Source organism: Idiotropiscis lumnitzeri, chromosome 20 (assembly GCF_059441095.1).
Source record: "Idiotropiscis lumnitzeri isolate Australia: NSW breed Sydney's pygmy pipehorse chromosome 20, RoL_Ilum_1.0, whole genome shotgun sequence".
NCBI classification, from domain to species: domain Eukaryota; kingdom Metazoa; phylum Chordata; class Actinopteri; order Syngnathiformes; family Syngnathidae; genus Idiotropiscis; species Idiotropiscis lumnitzeri.
The window spans coordinates 11,132,623-11,154,602 of NC_142410.1; the positions used below are offsets into that span (position 1 = coordinate 11,132,623).

At 44.5% G+C, this 21,980-nt stretch overlaps 2 protein-coding genes across 2 annotated transcripts; both read right to left on the reverse strand.

The window, feature by feature from the left end:
• Nucleotides 1-2: 2 nt before the first annotated feature.
• rhot2 (ras homolog family member T2) lies at nt 3-5,812 on the reverse strand. Its single transcript, XM_088284780.1, has 19 exons — nt 5,639-5,812; nt 5,043-5,101; nt 4,804-4,885; nt 4,668-4,711; nt 4,528-4,581; nt 4,389-4,441; nt 4,184-4,292; nt 3,986-4,087; nt 3,799-3,897; nt 3,595-3,703; nt 3,108-3,228; nt 2,911-2,995; nt 2,481-2,626; nt 2,286-2,386; nt 1,698-1,828; nt 1,530-1,610; nt 1,337-1,459; nt 1,023-1,225; nt 3-837 (listed from the first exon to the last, which is right to left on the reverse strand). The coding sequence occupies exons 1-19, from the start codon at nt 5,673-5,675 to the stop codon at nt 720-722; spliced, it is 1,857 nt and encodes a 618-aa protein (XP_088140906.1). The 5' UTR covers nt 5,676-5,812; the 3' UTR covers nt 3-719.
• A 185-nt stretch (nt 5,813-5,997) lies between these two features.
• wdr90 (WD repeat domain 90) lies at nt 5,998-21,943 on the reverse strand. Its single transcript, XM_088285261.1, has 43 exons — nt 21,246-21,943; nt 20,969-21,063; nt 20,186-20,362; nt 19,971-20,103; nt 19,718-19,891; nt 19,279-19,405; nt 18,813-18,862; nt 18,682-18,734; nt 18,459-18,602; nt 18,360-18,386; nt 18,206-18,271; nt 17,896-18,006; nt 17,615-17,760; nt 17,488-17,545; nt 17,216-17,334; nt 16,866-17,027; nt 16,648-16,769; nt 16,063-16,179; nt 15,469-15,704; nt 15,205-15,341; nt 14,993-15,123; nt 14,724-14,854; nt 14,232-14,393; nt 13,995-14,123; nt 13,790-13,923; nt 13,671-13,699; nt 13,502-13,600; nt 12,951-13,061; nt 12,789-12,868; nt 12,599-12,701; nt 12,353-12,474; nt 11,557-11,710; nt 10,907-11,097; nt 10,660-10,828; nt 10,211-10,331; nt 9,607-9,778; nt 9,099-9,221; nt 8,596-8,764; nt 8,345-8,475; nt 7,793-7,936; nt 7,253-7,369; nt 7,078-7,162; nt 5,998-6,999 (listed from the first exon to the last, which is right to left on the reverse strand). Exons 1-43 carry the CDS (start codon nt 21,256-21,258, stop codon nt 6,842-6,844), a joined length of 5,232 nt encoding a protein of 1,743 aa, XP_088141387.1. The 5' UTR covers nt 21,259-21,943; the 3' UTR covers nt 5,998-6,841.
• Between the last annotated feature and the right edge of the window lie 37 nt (nt 21,944-21,980).

Sequence of the window (21,980 nt, forward strand, 5' to 3'; positions counted from 1 at the left end):
CCTGGTGTGTCGTGTTCTTTTATTGAGCATGTTAAGAACAGTTCACTTTCATTATGAAAAGCCTAACATGAAATACATAAAAACGATCCAAGTCACGTGAACACCTTTTTTTTTTTTGCCATTTTTAAACATTGTCAGTTGTTGAAAGGGAGTAAATAGCTCAGCTCGTAAATGAACAAGCGTGCACAATTTGAAATTTTTTCTTCATCTGAGGCCTCACTGCGACAATTCGAGCCAAGGTTTTCTTCTCAGGGCAAAGGACATGTTGAAGGTGCATTTAACATGCTATCATAGCGAGGCAAATGTAAGGTGTGACCATCTAGCACTTGCGGTCAAAATTAAGTTCCCGTCGAGGGGATTCGGAAATCTGTTGAGAATGCGGCCCCGGTTTATTTGGCATTTGCTTTGAATTCTGTTTAGCAAACACTGCATGTACGATAAAACATTTAAAATCTCATTCAAATTAAAAGACTTGTGGGCCGCTGCCCATTTTGACAGCACACCCACTGTCGTTTGTGGAATCGATGCATCAAGCAGACATCACGTCAGGCGAAGAAGGTAAGGCTGAAAAACATTGCGTTTGGCAGGGGGGAAAAAAAGGAACTGTAAGGATCACAAGGACAGTCCCAACCCGCACCAGAACAGATTCCAATTCTATTGGAAGTGTTGATCTGTATGGCCGGCGCAACAAACGAACAGAAAACTCATCTGGTCCCGGTTCATTTCAGTCTGACAGCCATCTTGTAAAAAGCAAAACCCACAACTGCGACCACAGCCGAGCCCAACGCCACTCTCAGCCAGAACGTCGTGTTGCTCATGTCGGAGCCATTCAGGTGTCTGCGGGGCACAAACACAAATCCAGGTCAGAGGTCACAACGAATACATCTTCTACATGGCAACATAATCACTTACTCGTGTTCACTTCAGGCTGGACTCGACCGCCTTAAAATATCGATTAATCGGCCAGCCCTATGTTCACTCGTATTTTCAATTTAAGGTAAGAGCGGCGGCGGGCAACATACGGGTACACGGCAGCCCAGGCGAGACGGTTGAAGATGTTCTTGGTGTTGGATTGTGGAAACATGCGAGAGAAAGGCAACGGTCGAGGCAGTCTGTGTTTGGAACAGAAGTCGGCTGGCGTGACTCCGTGAGACTGCTTGACTTGGGGGAGGTCTTGTTTGGAGGCCACCAGCACACATGGGATGTCGCTCTCCATGTAGTGTTGCTAGATAAAAAAAATAAAATAAAAAAAATACATTTTTGGGGGGGACAAAATGCACGATGACGGGATGATTGCGAACATTTAATCGACTGGAAGACGACATTAGAAGAATACCTTGTAAATGCTGGCGCAGTAGTCGAAGGAATGTGGGTCACTGGCGTCATACATGAGACAAGCCACGTCACAGTGCGAGTCCGACGCCTTCAGGAAGTCCGCCTCCACGTCCACCTCGTTGAGCTGCAGCACAGCGAGACGAGCGCGGTCAACAACACGAGAACGTCATCGAAATGAGGCCGACGCTACTTACGATAAGGGACTTCTCTTGATTGCTAACTTGAACCGTGTTGATGGCGAAGGAGGAAAAGGTACTGCTGCTGCTCGGGTCGTTCTAGTCAGGCAACAGACGCAAGAGTCAGACCGCAGCGTGACACGCGGCTTGGCAGGTCATGGCCTCGGCTAACAGATGGCATCGTACCACAGTGCCGCGGCCCACGAAGGCCTGCAGAAAGGTCGTTTTGCCCGTCCCCCGCTGTCCGATCACCTTGCATAGAAACACACAACGCTGCGTTTGGCGCTTCTCCAGGTCCTCCGCTCGCTCTCTTGTTACTACGCACATCGACAACAGCAAAGGATAAATGTAAACAAAATATCAAGAAATGGGCTAACACTGTAAAGGAACTGGAAAAAGTAGTTACACAGATGAGCACCTAAACGCTATCAGAAGCACTTTTCTTCAATGGAATTGTATTCTTTTATTCCTAACAGACTATTCTCTTCATTTTGGCGTAAAAATGCAGCTTGGCTAAATAAATGTTGCAAAACACTCTTATGAGTATTGTAATCTAATCAATGTGTCACCATTTGAAGATAGCGTCATACCTCAAGGACAACTACATGTAGGTTGATCCGTTCGGCCGCCCTGTATGAGAGCCACACTAATAATCCTCTTATTGGGATTGTTGCTTCACGGAGCTTCTATCGTGTTCTTGGTTACCGCTCTTCATTTTGGATTTCTGTCCCTAACATAAATCAGCACCCTAAGCAACAAAAGACACACACACACCTGTGACTGCATCAGTCTGTGACTCCTGCTCTGTGAGGATAGGATAGCCGAGGTACCCGAGGTGCTCCAGGCAACGGTGGATGTCGAGATAAGCGCAAAGCCTGGATGGGAATCAAGAAAACGTCTTTCAAAAAAAAAAACCCTCAAACGATTGAGCAGATGCTCTAAAGAGAATCTCCCAAAGTGAGCACGCACATCCACTGACAGTGGTAGCCGTGATTCGAGATGTAACCCTCTGCGGTTGTCGGGACCGCCATGTAGACCTCGGCGCCCCACGGCATGTAAGGACAAGCGCAGAACAGATTCTTCAGCTCTGCTGGTGACAGCGCTGAGTCTTTGTCCTGAGAGGAGAAATACATATTAAAGAAGCCGCCAAAAAAAATAAAGCCTAGAGGAAATACTTGACATTCATAGCAATTGACAGCCACCCTTCCCTGGCATGATTAAGATGTACAACTTCATGAATTCACCGAGAATTTTGTTTGATGGGCGGCTATAAAAGACAGCGACACACTGGATCGTTCCAGTTAAACAAGTGAGCCATCAAAACTAGATGCAGGGATATTTTTTTTCCCAAACCCCTTTCCCAATCCTGACATAACGATCAGTTGAGATCACGACTCACTTCATCATACTTATCAAACAGCCGCTGGAGGAACTGTTGACCCAAATGATTGAGTTCAGCAGTACAGCCCGCAGGAACTCGGAGGCTGTCGTGACAAAAACAAGCGCAAGAACGCGAGCCTGGTGAGTATAAACACAAAAAAAAACAAAAAAACAACAAGAACCACAACAGAGCAGCAGAAATGTCAGCTGACATACGCGGGGTAAAGGTAATCATCGTTCAGTTCGAGGTTGTCGTCGTAACCAAACTTCCTGAGGATGGTCCATGTGGTTTCATGTCGGCCCCGTTGGATGAATAATGTATTAAGGAACAAGAAACCTGAAAAAAAAACAAAAAAAAAAAAACAGTATTACATTTCAAACACAATGAGGACTGGTCTGGATGTTTTGAGGCACATTCTGATTCTGAGTTGCCAGAATAAAATGGTTTCACCCCAATTACTAATTTTCGAACCGACCCTCTAAAAAAAAAAGAAAAAAGAAAAAAACATTGAAACAGTCCTTTTCTTCTGTAGCATAGCAAGATAAAATACAGAATTTACACATCCCCACTAATGTAACAATTTTACATTTGACAAGCTATTTGCACACTATTTAGTAGTAGCAGTATTTAGTTGTGTGTGTGCGCGTAACGTGCCACACGTACGTGTTCATGTATGCGCATTACGTCATTCCTACTATTTACCATTTAAGGTCAGGCCATTGTCCTGCACTCCATCGCTGGTGTTTTTCCACACAACTGTCTTTACATCTTCTAACGCTTGTGGCGCCAGTGGATTTCCAAAACAAGATTTCTAATGGAGGTAAAAAAAAAAATTAAAAAAATACATTCCATTGGCTCTGGTTCAAAATGGAACATGTGGTGGCGGTGAAAGCTTGTGATGAGCACCTGAAAAGAGTTGAGCTCTGCGTCACTGAGGACACGATCGTTGTCCTGGTCGGAGATGTAAAAAATTCGACTGAGCGCTCTGACGCACAAAGGTTTGAGCTGTCGGGAGGGGAATAAAGTCACTAAATAACACTAATTAGAATTGAGGAAACTGGAAAGTCATCAAAAAAAAAATAATTCAGCCGACCTGTTTGTCCTCTGGGTCATACAGAGGAGCAGTTGGGTGGAGGACTGCCTTCTGCGCGTAGTAGAACAGCTCTGATATGTTTTTAAGATTCCGGGCAGAGCACTTTAGGGGAAACAAACCAAACAATTACGGTGCATGACCAGCTAGGGCACAGATAAATATTTGAATGAAAGGTGCAGAAAGGCAGGTAAATCTTACCTCCACACACGTCTCAATCTCAGAGAATTGGTTCATGATGGGGAGAATGGTTTCCATGGAACTGCCGGAACGTAGATCCGACTTGTTCCCCACAAGGATGATTGGAAGTCTGAAGTGATTACAAAACAAAACCCCCCAAAAAACAAACCCTGGTTTAACTCAACAGCAACTCACAATGACACCTTCCCCCAAAGTTGATACACACTTGTTTCCTTTCTCTGCATCGCCGTTTACCAAAGGGATCCATTTTGTCTTGATCTGAAAATCCAACATGGAACATGATTGGCATTTGATGAGTGATATGCCAGCAAATGTATTAAATGCGCATGGGAGAATAGAACTACCTTCTCTATTGAGTCCTCGTTGGTGACATCATAAACTACACACACCACATTGGCCTATGTGGGATGACATCATTAGATTTTCTATACTGGTTGCTTGGGTGTTCTACTAGAACGTCCGATACAACCATCTATGTACTCACCTTGAGAATCTCTCCTCGAAGGGTGTCATCACGCTGCTCTTTTTCTGCCAAGGATATTGGACGACAAAATCCCAAACACACACTAAATACAATTTATTATAATAATGTCGCAGATTGTGACCATGTGCAAGGTCACCTGAGTAGTCAACGATGTGCGTGGGCACTTTCTCTGGAGTGACGTCAGCCGGGATGGTGATTTCTTCAGCTCGAGATGGAACCTGAGTGTCATCATTGATTAGTATATAACATCTGTCTATCCATCCATCTACGCCAAACAGCAGTTACAAGAAGAAGAAAAAAGCGCAATTTAAAGCGCAAACACACCACACTCAGCAAGAGAGAGGATGATGAGAAAAGAATTGTGATGACACTGACCTCCTCGGGGAACTCCTCTCCAACCAAGGACATGATGAGGGAAGTCTTCCCCACCAAGGCTGCCCGGGGGATCCAAGTGGTGGGGAATGAGAATCAAATAAGTTAAACAGCAAATGTACATAATATTGGAAATGCATTGGAATTTTGAACCACATTTAATTTTTAAAGCAGGCAGCTAGACCTGGTCAATCGCAAGTTAATTTTAAAATATTAATTAATTGGTCAGGTTAGTAATTACTTGTGATTATCCGAGTATTTGACGAAATAAAGCAAAAAAATAGAATTATTACAAAATGTAAAAAAAATAATGAGTCAAATTCATGAAAGAATTGAGGGGAAAACCCATTCCTTATCGAAAAAACACACGCAGGAAAGTTTCACAACGATTTATCATTAAGTCAGCAATATTTACAATAGAACCAATTGAAGAGTTAATCAGCCAAGCTATCGAAATTTACCCAAAAAATAACATTTCGTACGACATTCCGCCTCCATCTCGACAGGAGAACCTTCAAGTTGAAAAGTTCGCCCCCGTCGATGTTTGCTAATCGGCTAACTGCTCGTGAGCTGTCATCGGAGCGCCATTCTGTACTCACGTTCCCCCAGCAAAAGTATTCTCACGTCCTGTTTCATGTTGCCTTCCCGTTCGAAGGAGAACCGAAACACGCCGCGGTGCTACGGGGACATTTGTCTTTCATTTGAATGAAAACTCTCGCGAAAGCCGAACACGAATGTTCGCCTTCGCTGCGTTTTTTGGACACAAGGTGAACTCGTACGTTTCCGGTTCAAAAGGAAGAGCGCGAAAACACGCCCTCTGCTGGACAAATGGGAAAACTACAAACGCTTACGTTGGGACGCACCGTTCGCTCTATTAAAAAATAGATTTCAAGAACTTAAACGCTTAAAAAAACTAATAAACCGCACTAAAATGCATTTTAAGAGATGGAGTGAGAAAGTTCATTTATTTTCAAGTGTTTGTTAAAAAAAAAAAATCATCATTGGAGTGACTCACTGTGGCGACCCGTGATGGGGCAAGCTGAAAGTAGCAACATTGGAAATAAAACAAAAAACAAACAAAGACACAAATGAATCTATTGATTCTTTTTCTTCTTAAAAAGTCTTTGCATATAAACTGAGGAGCACGGTGACCAAGTGGATGTCACATCTGACTCACAGTTGTGAGATTCAGCATTTTAATGTCACCTCCAAGCTTCCTGGATGGAGTTTGCATGTTCTCCCAGACGGCCTTTCCCGAGGAGCTCCATCTTCCTTCCACGTGACTTCTTCATGGTCCATAAGTCTGTATGGCTGTGTCATTGTGCTCAGCAATTAGCGAGCAAGCAGCCTGCCTCTTGCCCAAAAGTCAACTCGGATAGGCTTCAAAATCATCAAATTGGCTGTCACGATTATTTCTGTTTGATAATCTGAATATATCAATGGTTAGTGAAAAGAGCGGAGGAGGGGGCGGGGCTTGTTTCCAGCCAAACATCCCGGTTTTGTCCCATGATGGAAAAGGCATTCTGGAACATGAAATATTTCTCACATTTGTGTCTTTCAATTTTGGGGAGCAACAAAAAGGAGAATCCCTTGTTGACTAATACATGCAATAAAATAAAAATAGAATGAAAAATGTCTAAACAGTATGAAATAATGTATAGCAAAATGACAAAAACGTTTCACTATTTCCCCTCAAAATTCATCCAAAAAAGACAAAAGACGAGGACATAAACACATTGGCGGACATAAACCTACAAGGTTTGAACTTGGTAAAAAAATCTGGAAAAAAAAGACGAGGCTTCTCAGAGGCCGTTCACCTCCCACAGCAGAATCTCATTATGAGCCACAGAGAAGAGGAGTGTCCCCGAGGGGGAGAAACGACACGTCTGCAGCGAGTCGCTGTGCTGTAAGAAGTCCTGGAACTTGCCGCTGGTCCACTTGATCAGCTTCAACACTCGCTCTGGGAGGATGACGCGAGTTCAGACGGTCGTTGCGAAACATCCTTGCGCCTTGCGTGACTACCGCGGCGACACTTTACCTTTTGATCCCAACGCTATGAGTTGACTCTTGGAAGAGAGGCTGACGCATGTGGCCCAGTGAGGCAAAGCAATCTTTTTGATGATCTGGCACAAGTATGCATAAAAAAAAAAAAATATTATAATGTTATTGATCAGCCAGTCCGGAACGCACGCTCATCTAAGAAAGACAGGTACCCTTTTTTTCGAGAGGCTGTAGAAAATCAACTCCTTCTCTATTCCGTAACCGGTGTAGATGAGCAGGCCGGGGTCTGTCGGGCAGAAGGCCGCCAGGCTCGGCGGCGGGCTGTCATCCTGCAACGCAATACAAGCCAATGATGTCAATGCCGTGAGAACGCAATTCATCAGAATCACTCTGCCATCGTGAAAATGTCGCAGATTAATGAAACTCAGGTCTTATGATAAGCGAGCAAACAACAATATTATGTCTCATAAAAGGTTGCCTTGTGACACGCGAATATTTCTATTAAATTTGGATTGAGCAGACAACTTTTAGGTTTCCATTTATTTTCTTGAATGCATCAAAATGCAATGAGAAATGGAAAACAGTGCCGTTTTTAATAATCATACACATTTTGTTTCATCAATATTAATAAAAACAACTCTCTATGCAAGATGGAAAATTGAATGACTAATTGAGCAAAGCCGACTTGAAGCACTCGACATTTTCAGTGGCATTTTCTGTTCTTTGCCATGCACCGCGAGCGTCGCGAGTACCTGGCCATACGGCGGCGCAGGAAGCGTGAGCCAGTCGAGTAAAGCGCACTTGCACTTGAACCAATCAGCCGCCCAGACACTGACGCGCCTGTCAACGCTGGCAGCCAACCACAGCTCGTTCCCGACCAGTCCAAAGTCCTTACACTGGAGAAAAGACCATCAAACAGCTTGGAAAAATGTCACTAAATGTCAGGAGAACAATTCCAGCTAACGATTTTTTTTCTTCTTTTCCTTTTTTTACATGCTGAGAAAACGTCACACAAGATCCCTAACCTTGTGTAACTTGGCTGCTGAGAGCCAAGCAAAAGAAATGCCAGGCTATTTTTTTTTGTTCCAATCTTAACGGCATTAATTCAAGAGTTGACAAGGAGATACTTACATATGAGTGACAATAAAAATGGAAGCGTACTCCATCGCACTCAGCGCCAAATAGTTATTCCTCTCAAGTCTTCTCATTCTTGATTTTTGATTGCTAACTGTGGCTATATGAATAGCACGTTTTATTATTCAAATCTGTCCAAGTGCAATATAACTCTCTCCATAAATTCTGACCTGTTCACGAACGCACTGGATGGTGGTGATGGCTGCTCCTTTGTGGTCCCGGATCACGCGGATGGTTGATCCATCCAGGGCACGGCTGACGCATATGAGACCACTCTTCCCGCCCGAGAGAAGAACATCGCCTGGTTAATTACAGCACACTAGATTAAAACATAAATTGCCAGTCCAAAATCGTTTGCAAGCACCCACGGGGCCAAACAAGAGAATATCAGAATGGAAATAAATTCCCGGCCGCTTCTCACCGTTGGCCGAGTACTGGATGGCGGTGACGGCAACGCGATGGGGATGCAGCTTGCGCTCCATTTCAGAGGTGGCGAGTCGAAAGACGCGCAGGGTGCCGTCACTGTATCCTGCCGCCACGCGCACACGCTGCGTGCTCGGAGAAGGACTCCAGCACACGCAGGTGCACGACTGGAACGGGGCGAAGCACACAGAAATTGACGAAAACTTCACAAAAAATATTGACATCCTAGAGATGTCACAAGATGGGGGCAAAGCACTACTTTCAACTCTAATTTAAGAACGTTAAAAAAAACAACATTCAAATTCATTCTTGGTTCATTTGCCATTACTTTTGTGTATGCCCAACTTATACTCTTTTAAAAAAAAAAAAAAAATACATAAAAAGAAGACCTTGAAAAAATAATCGCGATCGCTATATTAAGAAATAATTCCGATTTTTTTATTTTTTTTAATTTTCCGAATTGTTCAGCCCTCCATGTAACATGTACCATGTCCACCTCACCTGATTGAGCACCTGGAACTGCACCACCAGTTCATTGCTGGGCACAGACCAAACCCTCAGACTGCCGTCTTCGCTGCAAGTGGCAAAATGGCTCTCATCTGTCTGAAAGGCCAAATCGTTCACCTGGACGACACAACGGGTTGGAATTAAACGTCAATAATTCATCAGAGGAAGAAAAAAACCTCATGGCAAGTTTATTTTAAAACAAGTGTAAGAAGCGTAGTACTCAAAGCAGGTGTTAATTATAGAGTCAAATCAATGACAGGCTTCCTGCTGTTCCTCTTTTGATTTTTTCATTTCAAGGGGTCCAACTTGAGAACTGTGGGCTGTTTTTCAGATTGGCACGTTTCCTACTCATCTCTAACTCTGCAGTCAGTCAGAGGTTAGGAGAGGCTAATGAGGGGCGGGTCATCAGGCCAGAATATTCATTAACAGAAACTAACAAAAAGGAAACACAGCCCAGTGATGGCCCGCATCGTGGCGGTTCCCGATGAGCCGACGTCGTTACCTTATTCTTGTGGCCGCTGACCAGCCGGATGCTGCTGTTGTCCACCCAGTCGATGTACCACAAGGTTCCCGTGGTGGTGCCCACGATGCCCATGTCCATTGTGTGGTCAAAGGCAGCGCTGACGGTGGTCCCATCCAGCATGATCTCCTGCTTCAGCACCACCGACGTGCCGCTGTGGTGGCGAAAAGACAATGAGCTCAGTATCCATAGAAAGAGATGCTTTGTGATGTTAAAACGTCTAAATAAATGATCATCCTTCAACACAACGCCATCTCGTTCGATTCTACTGATCGCCATGACAACACTTGAGTGTGGATCATCATGTCTCTTTTTCAGAGAAAAGATACATTCGTACCCATCTGAAATGTATTCATGGCCACAGCACTCAACCTATTAATGTGCATCTACAGTTCAGGAACTCATAAAATAATAATAATACACTCCGTCACGTTGGCTTCCTCTCATATTAAAAGAAAAAAAACACGTGAGTGTGAATAGATTGCAGTTGTTTGTCTACATGTGCCAAGGCTGGTGAGGTGAGGCCAAAAATAATGAGATATGAATAATGTTCAGTGGATTAAAGCTTAAGGTGGGAGCAACAAACCCATCTTTTCTGGACGCCTTGCCCAAAGGCTTCATTTGCAGCACAGCTTCTACCTCCCACAGTCGCAGCCAGTGGGTGTTGCTGCCTGTCAATAGACTGTTCCCTCGACACAGCAACACACCTGCAGGAAGAAAAAAAAAAAAGCCTATCAAATATCAGGATGAAAAGCATCATGTTGCTTTGTCGATGCAGGAAAGCTTCACAAATGAATCACCTTTATCCAAAGGTGAGAGACGAGTTTCGTCTTTTCAGACACTAGAACACTGTTACCCGGCCTTGATTGAGCCAAAGCACGTTTTCCATTTCGTGACACGCCACCAAACTACAAATCATTCCCATTCCCCATATTTGTACTACAAGCAGTACCTGATCGTTTCTTCGGGCGCACTAGTTGGGAAGCACTGATCTAGAAGATTAAGAGCAACCACAAAGGAAGAGCAAATGGGTACCAATCTCGCCCTCATCAGCCTCCCACGTCATGAAGCAGCTCTGCGTCTTGATGTCCCAAACGCAAATGTGTCCTCTGTTGGTGGCGGTGAACAGCACAGAGTCCGAAAGGTAGCACAGAGCTGTCAGCTCCACATCGCCCACCTCTACAGGTGCCCTCGCTCTCTGGAGCTGAAACGGCCACGGATGAATTGAGAATTTAGAAGCAAAAAACATCCAACTGTGATGGAGTCAAAGCAAGTGGCTTACTCTGAGCTCGCCATCTTGGCCGTGGCTGTTGAAGAGGCCAAAGTAAACGCCTTGGCTGCCTACGCAGGCCAACCGGGTGGCCACAGACGGGCTGAAGGCGGCGTCGTGTATGGACCCCAAGACATACTCACTGCAGAGCAGCTGGAAGGTCGTGCTGCTCCACACAGCCACTGCTGGATCGGAGAAGTCTCCTAACACGGTGGTGAATACACGCAGATGGGTCTTTGTCAACATATTTGAACACACACACACACACACATACACTAATTGCAAGCGTAAAATGGAGTAAAAATACTGTACATAGTGCAGCGTCTGTGTACGAGTATGTGATGTTTGGAGGCGGGGCCTGACAGGGCGGGCGTGTGACCTTGCGATTCTGCATGTGAGTGGCTCAGCTCGTTGTTTGTGTTTTTTAAACGGCCTAAAAGTGCGACAGCGACTCTGCCTCTACTTTCCAACATGCACGCAAATTATAGTTTGTAAGTTAACTGTAAAAACACATTAGCTACTGTCGCCAAATGCAGATTTCCACGCTGTCGCAGGGATTTCTCCAATGAAAAAGCACAACACAAACAAATCAAAACAAAAATCACAATATGGCTGGGCGACCGTATTCACGATGGATTTTTGTGCTCTTTCCCCCCACTAACCTATGGAGAGCAAGAAGCAATCATCTTTGGAGAAAGCGAGACTCTGCACTGCCCCTCTGTGGTAGGAAAAGGTATTGAGACAAGCGCCACTCTGGATGGCCCAAATGCAAATGAGGCTCTTGTTGGCACTTTTGCTTGCAGCAGATGCCATAATCTGGAGAAAACGAGAACACAGGGGCAACAGAAGTCATTTGGTCCAAAGTTGAAACAGTTATCATTGCCGCTTTGATGCGGCCCACGAAAACATGTGCATCTACGACATATTCATTGCTAAAATCTGCATTCAAATTATCTTTATTTTAAACAACATAGATTTATATTTTATATATGTTTTTTTGTGATACAAACCCTTTTTAAATTTGAATAATAGTTGAAAAATCAATTTTGTTCCGATTTCAAAAGCATTTATTTGTTGTTGTGTGTATTTTTCTTGTGTGTGTGTGCTTCTCTTGAAATGGAGTTAAAAATAGAAGCCCTCCTGCCCTGTAGGACTTTTTCTTGTCCACATAATTGGAGAAGTGCGTGCGTTCTGGGAGGCACCTGCCGCCCCACTCGGTGATTAGGCTTTAAGGCTTAAAAATAGGAAGAAGCTCCAAAATACCAGGTACACTCCTGCTGAGAAAACTGACAGGTACCCCTTTGCTTCACTTTCTTTCCATGTGGCACAAATCAATATAGGTTGTGTCACATGGACTACAGTCCCACAGTGACTTTTCTCAAATCTCTGTGGTAAAACTAAATAGTGAGAAGCCAATTTCCTGTAATATCTGCCATTGACTTTTTGGTGTCTTCATACCTGAGCATCATTTGAAATAGCAAGACAAGAAATCTCTTCTCTGTGTCCCTGCAAATGTCTCTGACTCCCTGAGTTGACATTCTCCACCACCACCACACCACCGCAGGAGTATGCAAATAAACCTGTGACACAAAAAAGAAAGAAGGTGGGGGAGAGTTATAGGAATGCACAAAGCAATCAGAAAAGGAGCTCAATTGCAACGTCTTCTGTTATTCCAGCAGACATGACATGAGACATGAGAAGGACCTTGGTCAGGGCTCCAAACCAGGTTGCCCCGCCCGTTGCCATTATAACCAATTACTGCCTTCAGCGTCATGCCCGCTTCGCCTGGCTGAGGAGTCACAGCACTCTGGAGAAAGGAAAATATTTGAAAACAACAGCAGTGACAACAAAAACCACACGAGGACATTTCTATTTGTACAGACGACGACTTCACCTCATCAAGTGCGGAATTCTTAAATCGCGGTATGAAGTGTTTATAACAATCTGGACGCACCGGCTTCCTTCCAGTGAAATCTACAAAATTGCAAAAATTATGTTGTAAATGTACATAGATTTTTTTTTTTTTATTAAAGTTGCAGAGAAGTTGAGGACTTACCATTGTTTTGAAGATCGCTACTCAGTTTGATGGTATTGCCAATTTCTGTGATTTTCAAGAAGGACGTGGCAGGCCTGGGATAAGAATTGGGCTCGGAACCAGTGGCTGTGACTGCAACAAATGGAGTTGTGACTCCATCATTGAAGTCTCAAAGACGGAGAATAAAGCCCATCGTAGTTCTAGCCACAACAGTCAAGTATAGTCTAAATACGGGCAATGGCTGTAAATGTGTTGCTAGGCAACAAGCTGCTTGAAGTTTGGGCATTGCTGTTCAGGCATCACCGTATCATTAAAAGGGGCGATCTAATGGTCAGAACATTGGCACTAATTTTGGACTTCTGGATTTAGAAACAATGTCTGCAGACAGATTGCTTCAAAAATGACTGAATAGTATAGAAAATGAATGCCAGTTTCATTTTCCTGCTTGTTCGTGAAAAATGGATGCAATGACTCCTCTAATAACAAATTAATAACAATTGGAGCAACGTTATTATTTGCAAAGTGTGCATCATACAGAGAGGCGTTCTAATATATATATTTTTTATTATTACCGTCCAGGTCGACTTCGTTGGAGTCCACGGCGCTCACATCCAGTGGCGGAGGCGGAGACAAAGGTCGGGGTGCCCTTTCTCGAGGCATCTCATCCGCGGCTGATCAATTGAAGCGCTCAGTCAGATGATTTCAATGCCGGGCTTTTGTCACACAAAACAATTACTGTACCTGAGATGGTCGCAAATCGCGATGACAACCTGGGAGTAAACACTGAGCGTCAAGGAAAAGGGACACACACGCGTTTCCATTCAAAATACAAAAACTCAACATTTAATCGTGATAAGTACCGGAAGGTATGGAGCAAGTCAAGTGGGTGTGCCAGGAAGTCCCAAAGGAAAATGGCGTCCCCCACAGAGACCACACCTTGTTGTCCAGGCGTGAAGCTCACCTGGTTGATGGGCTGGCTGTGACCTATAAACATCTGGGACACAAAAGACATTAAGAAGAATAAAATACCAACGCTGAGCTATCCGACATTTGCTTTGTGTGTACCTGCGAGTTCAAACTCAGCTGCATGTTATAATCCCACACTTTGACCGCATTATGTCCCGCCGTCACCAAAAATCGGCGGTCTTCGCTCACAGCCAGGGAGGAACACCAGTGCTTGTGCACCTTGGACACCTGTCACACAAACACAAAAAATAAAAGCTATCTAAAGTAAATCAATGCTTAGTCAGGGAAAAAAAGTCACATTTTTGGAACTAAAAAAAATAATAAAGAATACTCAACCTGCCGAAGCAGACTACCCGTCTTAGTGTTGACCCAGAGGATTTTGTTAGCGGACGTCGCTACCAACAAATGCTCAGGGGAGGCTGATGAGAAGCAGACCTTCAGCGCCGAATCCAGAAAAGTGCTCTCCGAATCCAAAATACTCACGTCGAGACGCAGCGACTAAAGGACGAAACATAAAGGAACAACATGTCCTTTAAAGTTGCAGGCACTAGTACAATTTAAATAGTTTTGTTGCAGGTCCTAATATCCAGTCACGCCCAACTACTGTCTGAAAACATTTCTTTTGCTTTTGTTCATTTTTTTTCGGCCTTCAATTCAGTGGATATTGCGTTGCTAACTTCTAGTGTGCACGCTTTGGCAACCTGGTGGCAATGTTTTGCTAAACACTGCTTTAATTAACAGGTGTAAAAAAATGGAAGAGATGTGAATGTTTGTGTTTGCGACGCATTTCAGCATAGCCGGGAGGCAAAAAGGCAAAAAGGTGCCTACCTCTTCGAGAGACAGTGCGTCAGCAATGGTAATGGTGTACTCGGAGGGCCCAACAAAAGCCAGAAAGCGGCTATCACTGCTCACTGTGAGAGCGTCTGGAGCACGCCCGGTGCCGCGGGCAACCACGCCACCTAGACCAGGGAAGGTAATCAGCAAGTCGAGGAGTCAACCGGCATTTCAATTGGCTGTCAAGTCGCAATTGGTGACCATTTGAAAATCATCTTCGTCCGTGAGCGCTGAACATGATGTTGGCGAATGTGTTTACGCACAGACGACTCGGATCACGTGGCTGTCATTGTCGCAGGAGTTGTAGAGTGCGAGAGAGCCCTCGGAGGCAGCGCTGTACATGCAGTCGCCATCGGGGGAGAAAGCAAGACCCACCACGTCGCCTCTGTGATGACTGTCATGCAGGGGGCGGAGACAACGCTATATTCGGTTTCATGAAATCGAGATTCGCGCATCGACTCGCGTTCACACGTACTTGTGCTGAGCCAAGAGCTTGCCGCAGGAGATGTCGAAAACTCGGACGATGCCTGAGCCGAAGCCACAAGAGAAGATCTGCTCGCTTGGATGAAAGGCGACCGAACATGGCTTATCCTCTGACACAAAGTCATACAGCTGTGAACAAAATGGAAAGGCCTTGAGTCCCAAAAAAAAATATCGGAGTGAGCTGCTCCTTTGCTGTTGTGAGGTCACTTCAGTCTGAATAATTGCAGCTCACTTTTTATGGAAACAAAAGACGAACCTGTTGCAAAGAGTCCATCGACCAAATGCGCACGGAGCCGTCAGAGGAGGCGGTCGTGAGATGCCGGCGAATCCCGTCCACACTGAAGCCGAGCACCGTGCCCGTGTGCGACCTCATCAGCGTGCTGTAACCCCGACCGCTCACATCCAGGAAACCCAGGTTGCCAGTAAAGGTGGCGGTGAGGACGCGCATGCCGCCGGACGACACGGAGACCAAGCTCACGGGACCCTCGTGTTCTACAAAACAATTGGGTTGGAACAACGTTTCAATTCAGGCCAATTTGATCGCTTGAAGATGATGCGAGGGAGGAGAATTGGCGAGGGGGATGTACCTCTGAAAACGTTTAGCGTCAAGATAACATTCATGCAAACACAACGGCAATAAATCCTTTCAAATGCAACAGATGGGCTGAATTCGTTCAGGTGATAAAAATGCTATAAAAGTCATCACTTCCAGCTCATTGGTTGTCGACAGCTGTGCAAAACGTCTTCGGTGTCGTGTGCATTCATGCCTTAACAATGACATTATGATATGGGGAATGGGCATGACCTGATTGCTCCAAGTAAAGGTTATGCCTCACTGCATCATACCTACCAGCTTCCAAGAAGACGCCGGAAAAATCCAGAGGCCACAGCCGCAGGAAGCCGTCATCGGAGCCCGTGGCACAGAAGGATGAGCACACGCTGAGGCTGTTGATGGCGATACCTGGATCTGGGGGAAGGCAGACATTTTAATATCGCTTTGAGGAATTAAAAAAAAAAAAAAAAACTTCTGTCCAAAGGGGGCCGGTCTTAATATACAATCTTTTTTGTTCATTTTGCTTACAAAAAAAATCCCATTTCCAGGTTTAAGGGCTTTCAGAAAAAGCAATGACATTATTTAAAACAAGTTCCGCCTTTTCGCTCCTGACGATATTTACTATATTTCTCTCGACACCAAACAAGGCTTGAAAACATTTTCCCCTCAGCATGTTTTCTTCCATTAGCAGGCATCAACTTCCCAAATAATAGAAATGCAGGTTTTGTTTTCTGGTCATGCGGAGAACATGAATATGTTTGTTACCCGTAATTGAACTCGCTCGACACACCGACTGTGCTCCTGTCATAAAACAACCTCCACTTTTTTTTAGCAGCCATCTTTTTAGAGCAATTAGTGTCCCACTGGAAGGGCCCAACTCACATTTGTTGAGGCTCCACTTCTCCTGCTGCTGCCGCTGCACTGGAAACAACCATCGGACATTTCGAATGACAACTCTGGTGTAGTCAATCTCAAAGATGTGACCGCTCCTGCAGCTTGCAAACCTGTCGGGAGAAAAGCCAGAGAAGTTTTTTTTCAAGCCAGATCGTTAAGAAGCTCGCACGCTCTCAGATATTATGGGATGCAGATTGCTCTCTCACAGCAGCCTGTCGTCAATATGCCGTTCGGGCGAGTCTCCCTCCTCAAAGGCCACATCCGTGAAATCCAACGGGCGATATTCGCCGAGGTTAATTGGGCATGAGCGCAGGGTGCCTTTGCGTACCCGCCACAGACGAATGCTATCATGGCCGCATGACACCAGCCTGAAACCGGATCGCAGCACACAAACAAGTATTAAGAGAACAACTATTCAATAGTTGGAACGGTAAAAAAAGAAATCTTATAAAAATCAAGGGAATTTTCCACAATCCAAGGTTACGATCTCGACTCACTCACACTCACATTGACATTCATGAATCTTTAGTGAAGCGAACGTGTACCAACACGTTACCTTGTCTCGTCAAAGTTTGCAATTTTCATCATTTTAATGTCCACATCCATTTTGGTCTTGGCAAACATGCTCACTTCTCCACCGTTGCCAACACCGGCCGTGTTCCATACAACCACCAACTATGAAACACAACAACAACGACCAGTCAGCTGCAATCAGATGACGGAAAAGCAATTCTGGCGTTTGCTTTGAAATTATTAACATTGAGCTTTTGAAAGAGTTTCGTATCTTAAGTATATGGTGCGAGTTATCATGCGGCCGAAGGTACTTGCCGTTTTACCACGGCTGTCTTTGCCCGCGCCGCACAGAATTCTGCCACTGTACGAGAAGCTTTGAAATGAAAAGTGCTCAATTACTGTCGGCAAAGTGCTTGCGCAGAACGTGCCTTTTTCTGATTACCTCAGCGAGGTGATTGAATGAGCATGCATCCGGAACATGGCCATACAATTTCCTTTGAGGTAGTTCCATATTCGGACTAGGCAGTAATTGCCACTTTGCGCAGAGGCCAGCAATGTAGTGTTGCCATTAAAAGCCAACGCGGACACCTGACAGAAAGACACAAATACACAAAGCTGTTATTAATGTTAATGCACTCCTTATCCTCTCTCGTCACGGGTGAGCCGGATTTCACATGAAATGGCACGATTCACGCCCAACACGTCGGGAGGAAGTCGCTTTACCTTATCGGTGTGGCCGATGAAGAATCGCTGCTCATTCGAGTCGATCTTCATCGAGACAACAATAGCGTGACACGGATAGACCACAGAATCGCCCGAAATGGTCCATAAGGCCTAAAAGAAAACGCAGAGCAGGCTGCCAGAAGTCCAACAGCATGTTGCATGTTTCTATTTTAACTATTCTGCCACAACAACCTTTAAAAAAAAAAAATCTTCACTCGTTAGATTCTAAATGAGTCGACATGATTGTAAAGAACATACACTAATGGAAATGTATACATTTGTAAAAGCACATGCTGTTGAAATGGCTTACACATTTGCTGGTGGCTCCTCCAAAACCAATTATTCTTCTAAGCCGGAGAATCGGGTCTGGCAACAGCTTTGGTGAGAAGAGGAAAAAAAAAAAAAGAAGCTCAACACAAAGCGCTTTGCTTCTACTGCATTTACTGACAAGCGTGTTGTCTCACCTGCACCTCTTCAGGACTGTCAGCAACCTGACAAGATAAAACTCATTTAAGCACGGCTCATTATAGCAAAGACATTTTTCACTTTTGACAACGCATCACCTCCTTTTCTATTTCCTCCGGCTGTTGGCTCAGCTCATCTTCCTCATTCACCACCGGGGGGGTCGAGGAGTGCCCACTGGAGGGTGATGATTCCTCCTCGGCCTTCGGCTCAGTGACGACTTCAGGCAGCTCGGGTATGATCACCTGACGGCAAGGCGGCATTTATCGATGGAAAAAGATTGAACGGTTTGCGCGGTTATTTTTCTGGATGATCAGGTCTTACCAATTCTGGCCTCGGGTGTTCGGATTCTTCCTCTTTGTGGCGGGGCGCGTTTGCTGAAAAATATCAGACAGTGGTTGACGATAGATTGGGTTGCAAAAGACGAGTGCATACGAGTGCCTTTGGATACTCACAGACGTCTTTTCGTATGATGCCACAGTTTGGATCTGCTTCCAATGGAAACCTGGCAGACGACACACGAGACGAACAGTTAAATGTTCTCCCGCCCGATGAGAGAAATTCCAACAACCCTGTGTACTTTCATTCAGGCAACACTTTGTATTCAATTAAACAAGCACAGCGTTCACAGGAAGTACATTTGCAAATTCTTTCAGTGAATATATTTTGTGGGACATTTTTGCAACAAAGCCACCGCACCGAAAAGTTCCGGCAGCTGACACAGACGGGTATTGACTTTTACGGCTCTGATGGGCATGAATGACTGATCACCAGCACTGGGCATTCTGGCCCAAAGACGGAAAGGTCCGTCCATCTGACCCGGACAGATGCCTAGAGACTTGATCTTAGGACAAAAGCGGGCCCATTCAGAATTGTATTGAAGCTGCTGGTCTGAATGACACCATTTTTCTTTCTTCTCACCTGATATAATTGTAGCAATTTTGCCAGGTGCGTCCCTTGGGCACGGGAAACATCATGTCTCTGGGCATGGGTCCAGCGCCGTCTGAAGGGGACAAGCCCTTTAGTTTTGCTTCATGGTAGGAAACCTCTGCCGCAAGAAAAGGAGAGGAGAAAGGTGTCGTCAAGCATTGTTATGCAGAATCATGCTGCGATACTTTTATACGTGCTTTGAGAAATGGATTATGAAAAGTCAAACATATTAAGATATGGATATTTTCTCAGAATCGACAATAACATTTTTTGTCACAAATCTGGTTAGGAAGCGTGTGGTCATATGTGGAGCCCCAAGTAGCACTGATGAAAAAATACTGTCCTCCTTTCAACATCTCTGTTATAAATCATTCACTCTAACGTAATAATCATGGATTAATTTCTGTGATGAGGGTGTTGGCGGTCTCACCAGGATTAAACTGCAGGTCACTGGTAAACAAGTTTTTAACAGACATGTAAGCGCACAGCTTAACGCTCTTGAGGTGACTGTAGTGGCGTTGGTTCAAGTAGGTGGCGAGCGTACACTGCAGATCCATCATCAGACAGGTCCAGTGGACATAGGGTGGTTCTGGAGGACCGTAACCTAACCGCAGGAACGACAACAACTCTCAAGGCACTGTAGAAGCTGACAACGTCGTGGCACGATTAAGAATGTGTTTTACGTTGCCGCGTAAACTTGGCGGTCGTTTTCAGTTCAGATTCAGATCCGCACTGGAACGGGAAGAGAAGCGACGTGTTGGTGAATTTGAACTCTTTGAACATGTTGGAGATGGAGATGCGGACCACGCGGCCATCCTATGCGTCGAAACAGATAAAGCGGGACAGACATTTCTGCGATGAATTTACGGCTCGCAATCTGAAAAAGCAGCAACTGTACCTCTGCTGAGACATCCAGAACGATCAAAAACTGTTTTCCCGAACTGGGCTTGAAGAGGATGTATAAATATCGTCCTGTCAGACCCAGAGACTGGTTCGAGTTTTTAGGAAGCTGGATGCAACTGTCGGCAGGTAGGGCTCCCCTGATCCGATACGCGGTACTGTTGAGGGTCCTGTCCTAAGGTGGTGTGTGGGAAATGGGAAATACAGACAGGTAGTAGTTAGCGATAAGATATTAAGAGAACAGAACTCTTGTAAGGATGTTATATTTTACAAATAAAAACTACAAAAAACATTTGACTGAGCATTCTCCACTAGTAAATAAACCCTAACATGTAATTTGAGAAACGTAGTGGCAGTCTTCTCATCTTCGCCAGATAACTACTTTCCTTTCATCCCTCTCACGCAAAGATTTTCTTTTCTTTTAAGGAAATCCATATAAATAAAGTCAAGTCAACTGTAGTCACTTAAGTTCTAGCACTGCCATACGTACTATGGCGCCTGTTGTTCACAAACAAAACTGCCAATAGCTTTTGTCCACATTGGAGTTCACAACTAAATTGGTGGAGTGCACCCTGGACCGGTCGCAAGCCCACTGCAGGACACACGTGAACAACCATTCACATTCATATTCGAACTTATGGACAATTTAGAGCTTCAATGAGTGTAACATGCATATTTGAGGTAATTTGAATAACAAACTTATTATTGTTACACTTTTGGTCAGTTTGCAGCCAATGCTTTTCTGTCAGGGTTTGAAATTCAAACAACAGACAGTAGTTACCGTATATGTTGACACATCTCCTTCTTTCGATGCCTTTTGCCATTCTGAAAGTCGGAAGTGTTTGAATATGTCGACGAAAGGATGCTGCCAATCATCTAGAAAGACAAACTGGCGTCATTCGACTTACAGACATCAAAGCAATCCGAAATTGCTCCATTGGGTAACTTCCAAGCCATGCAAAGTATTGTCGTGCAGGTTCATCAACACTATTAGTGCAAAGAGACGCAAAGGGGCCGTCATATTCGTGAAAGTTGATTTCAACTGTAATATTTCGTACCTTTGGCGGCCATTGACAGGAAACAATTCCAAAGAACCCGTGGACGGAATCGTGGGGAATCGATGAGCTTAAGTCAGCACAACTCGCCCAACTTCCGTCATGTACGTTTACATCCACATTGACACACATTAGCTTGGACAAGTACAGTACAAACGACGAAACACACGACAAAATCCCCTCTCTGTGGACAAGCGTTTGTTTTTTTTCTTTCTTTCCACTATATAAACTTCAAAATATTAAGGAAAAAGGCAGTCCAAATTTTTAGGAGTAGAAAGTCAATTTACAAAGATGAACTGACTTCTACCGAGGCAATTCCGTCCTTCCCGCTTCGTTTTCCGCCGTTGCCAACGAAAGCGCGGACGTCATGACGTCATGACTCCTGATCGTCTATTTGGCCCGAGCACTTTTGGGTAATGTAGTTTAAAGAAAAGAGATCGCCCCACTGGATAACATCTTAAAAAAAAGAATCGTTGGGGGCAACAAATATACAGCAATACTTTTACTGTCCAAAATCTTAATGATGAGATCTTTTTGACCAAAACTTTAAAAAAACCACAATATAATCATTATTGTATAATAAAATAATTGTAGGAACCCCTTCCACCAGCACACATAAAAATATAAGCAAATGCAATGCTAACTGACACAACAAGTAAGACATTGAGATATACACTCTCACAAGAAAATATTCCCAGCAACACCAAGACATTTTAAATAGCAATTAATGACGGTTTT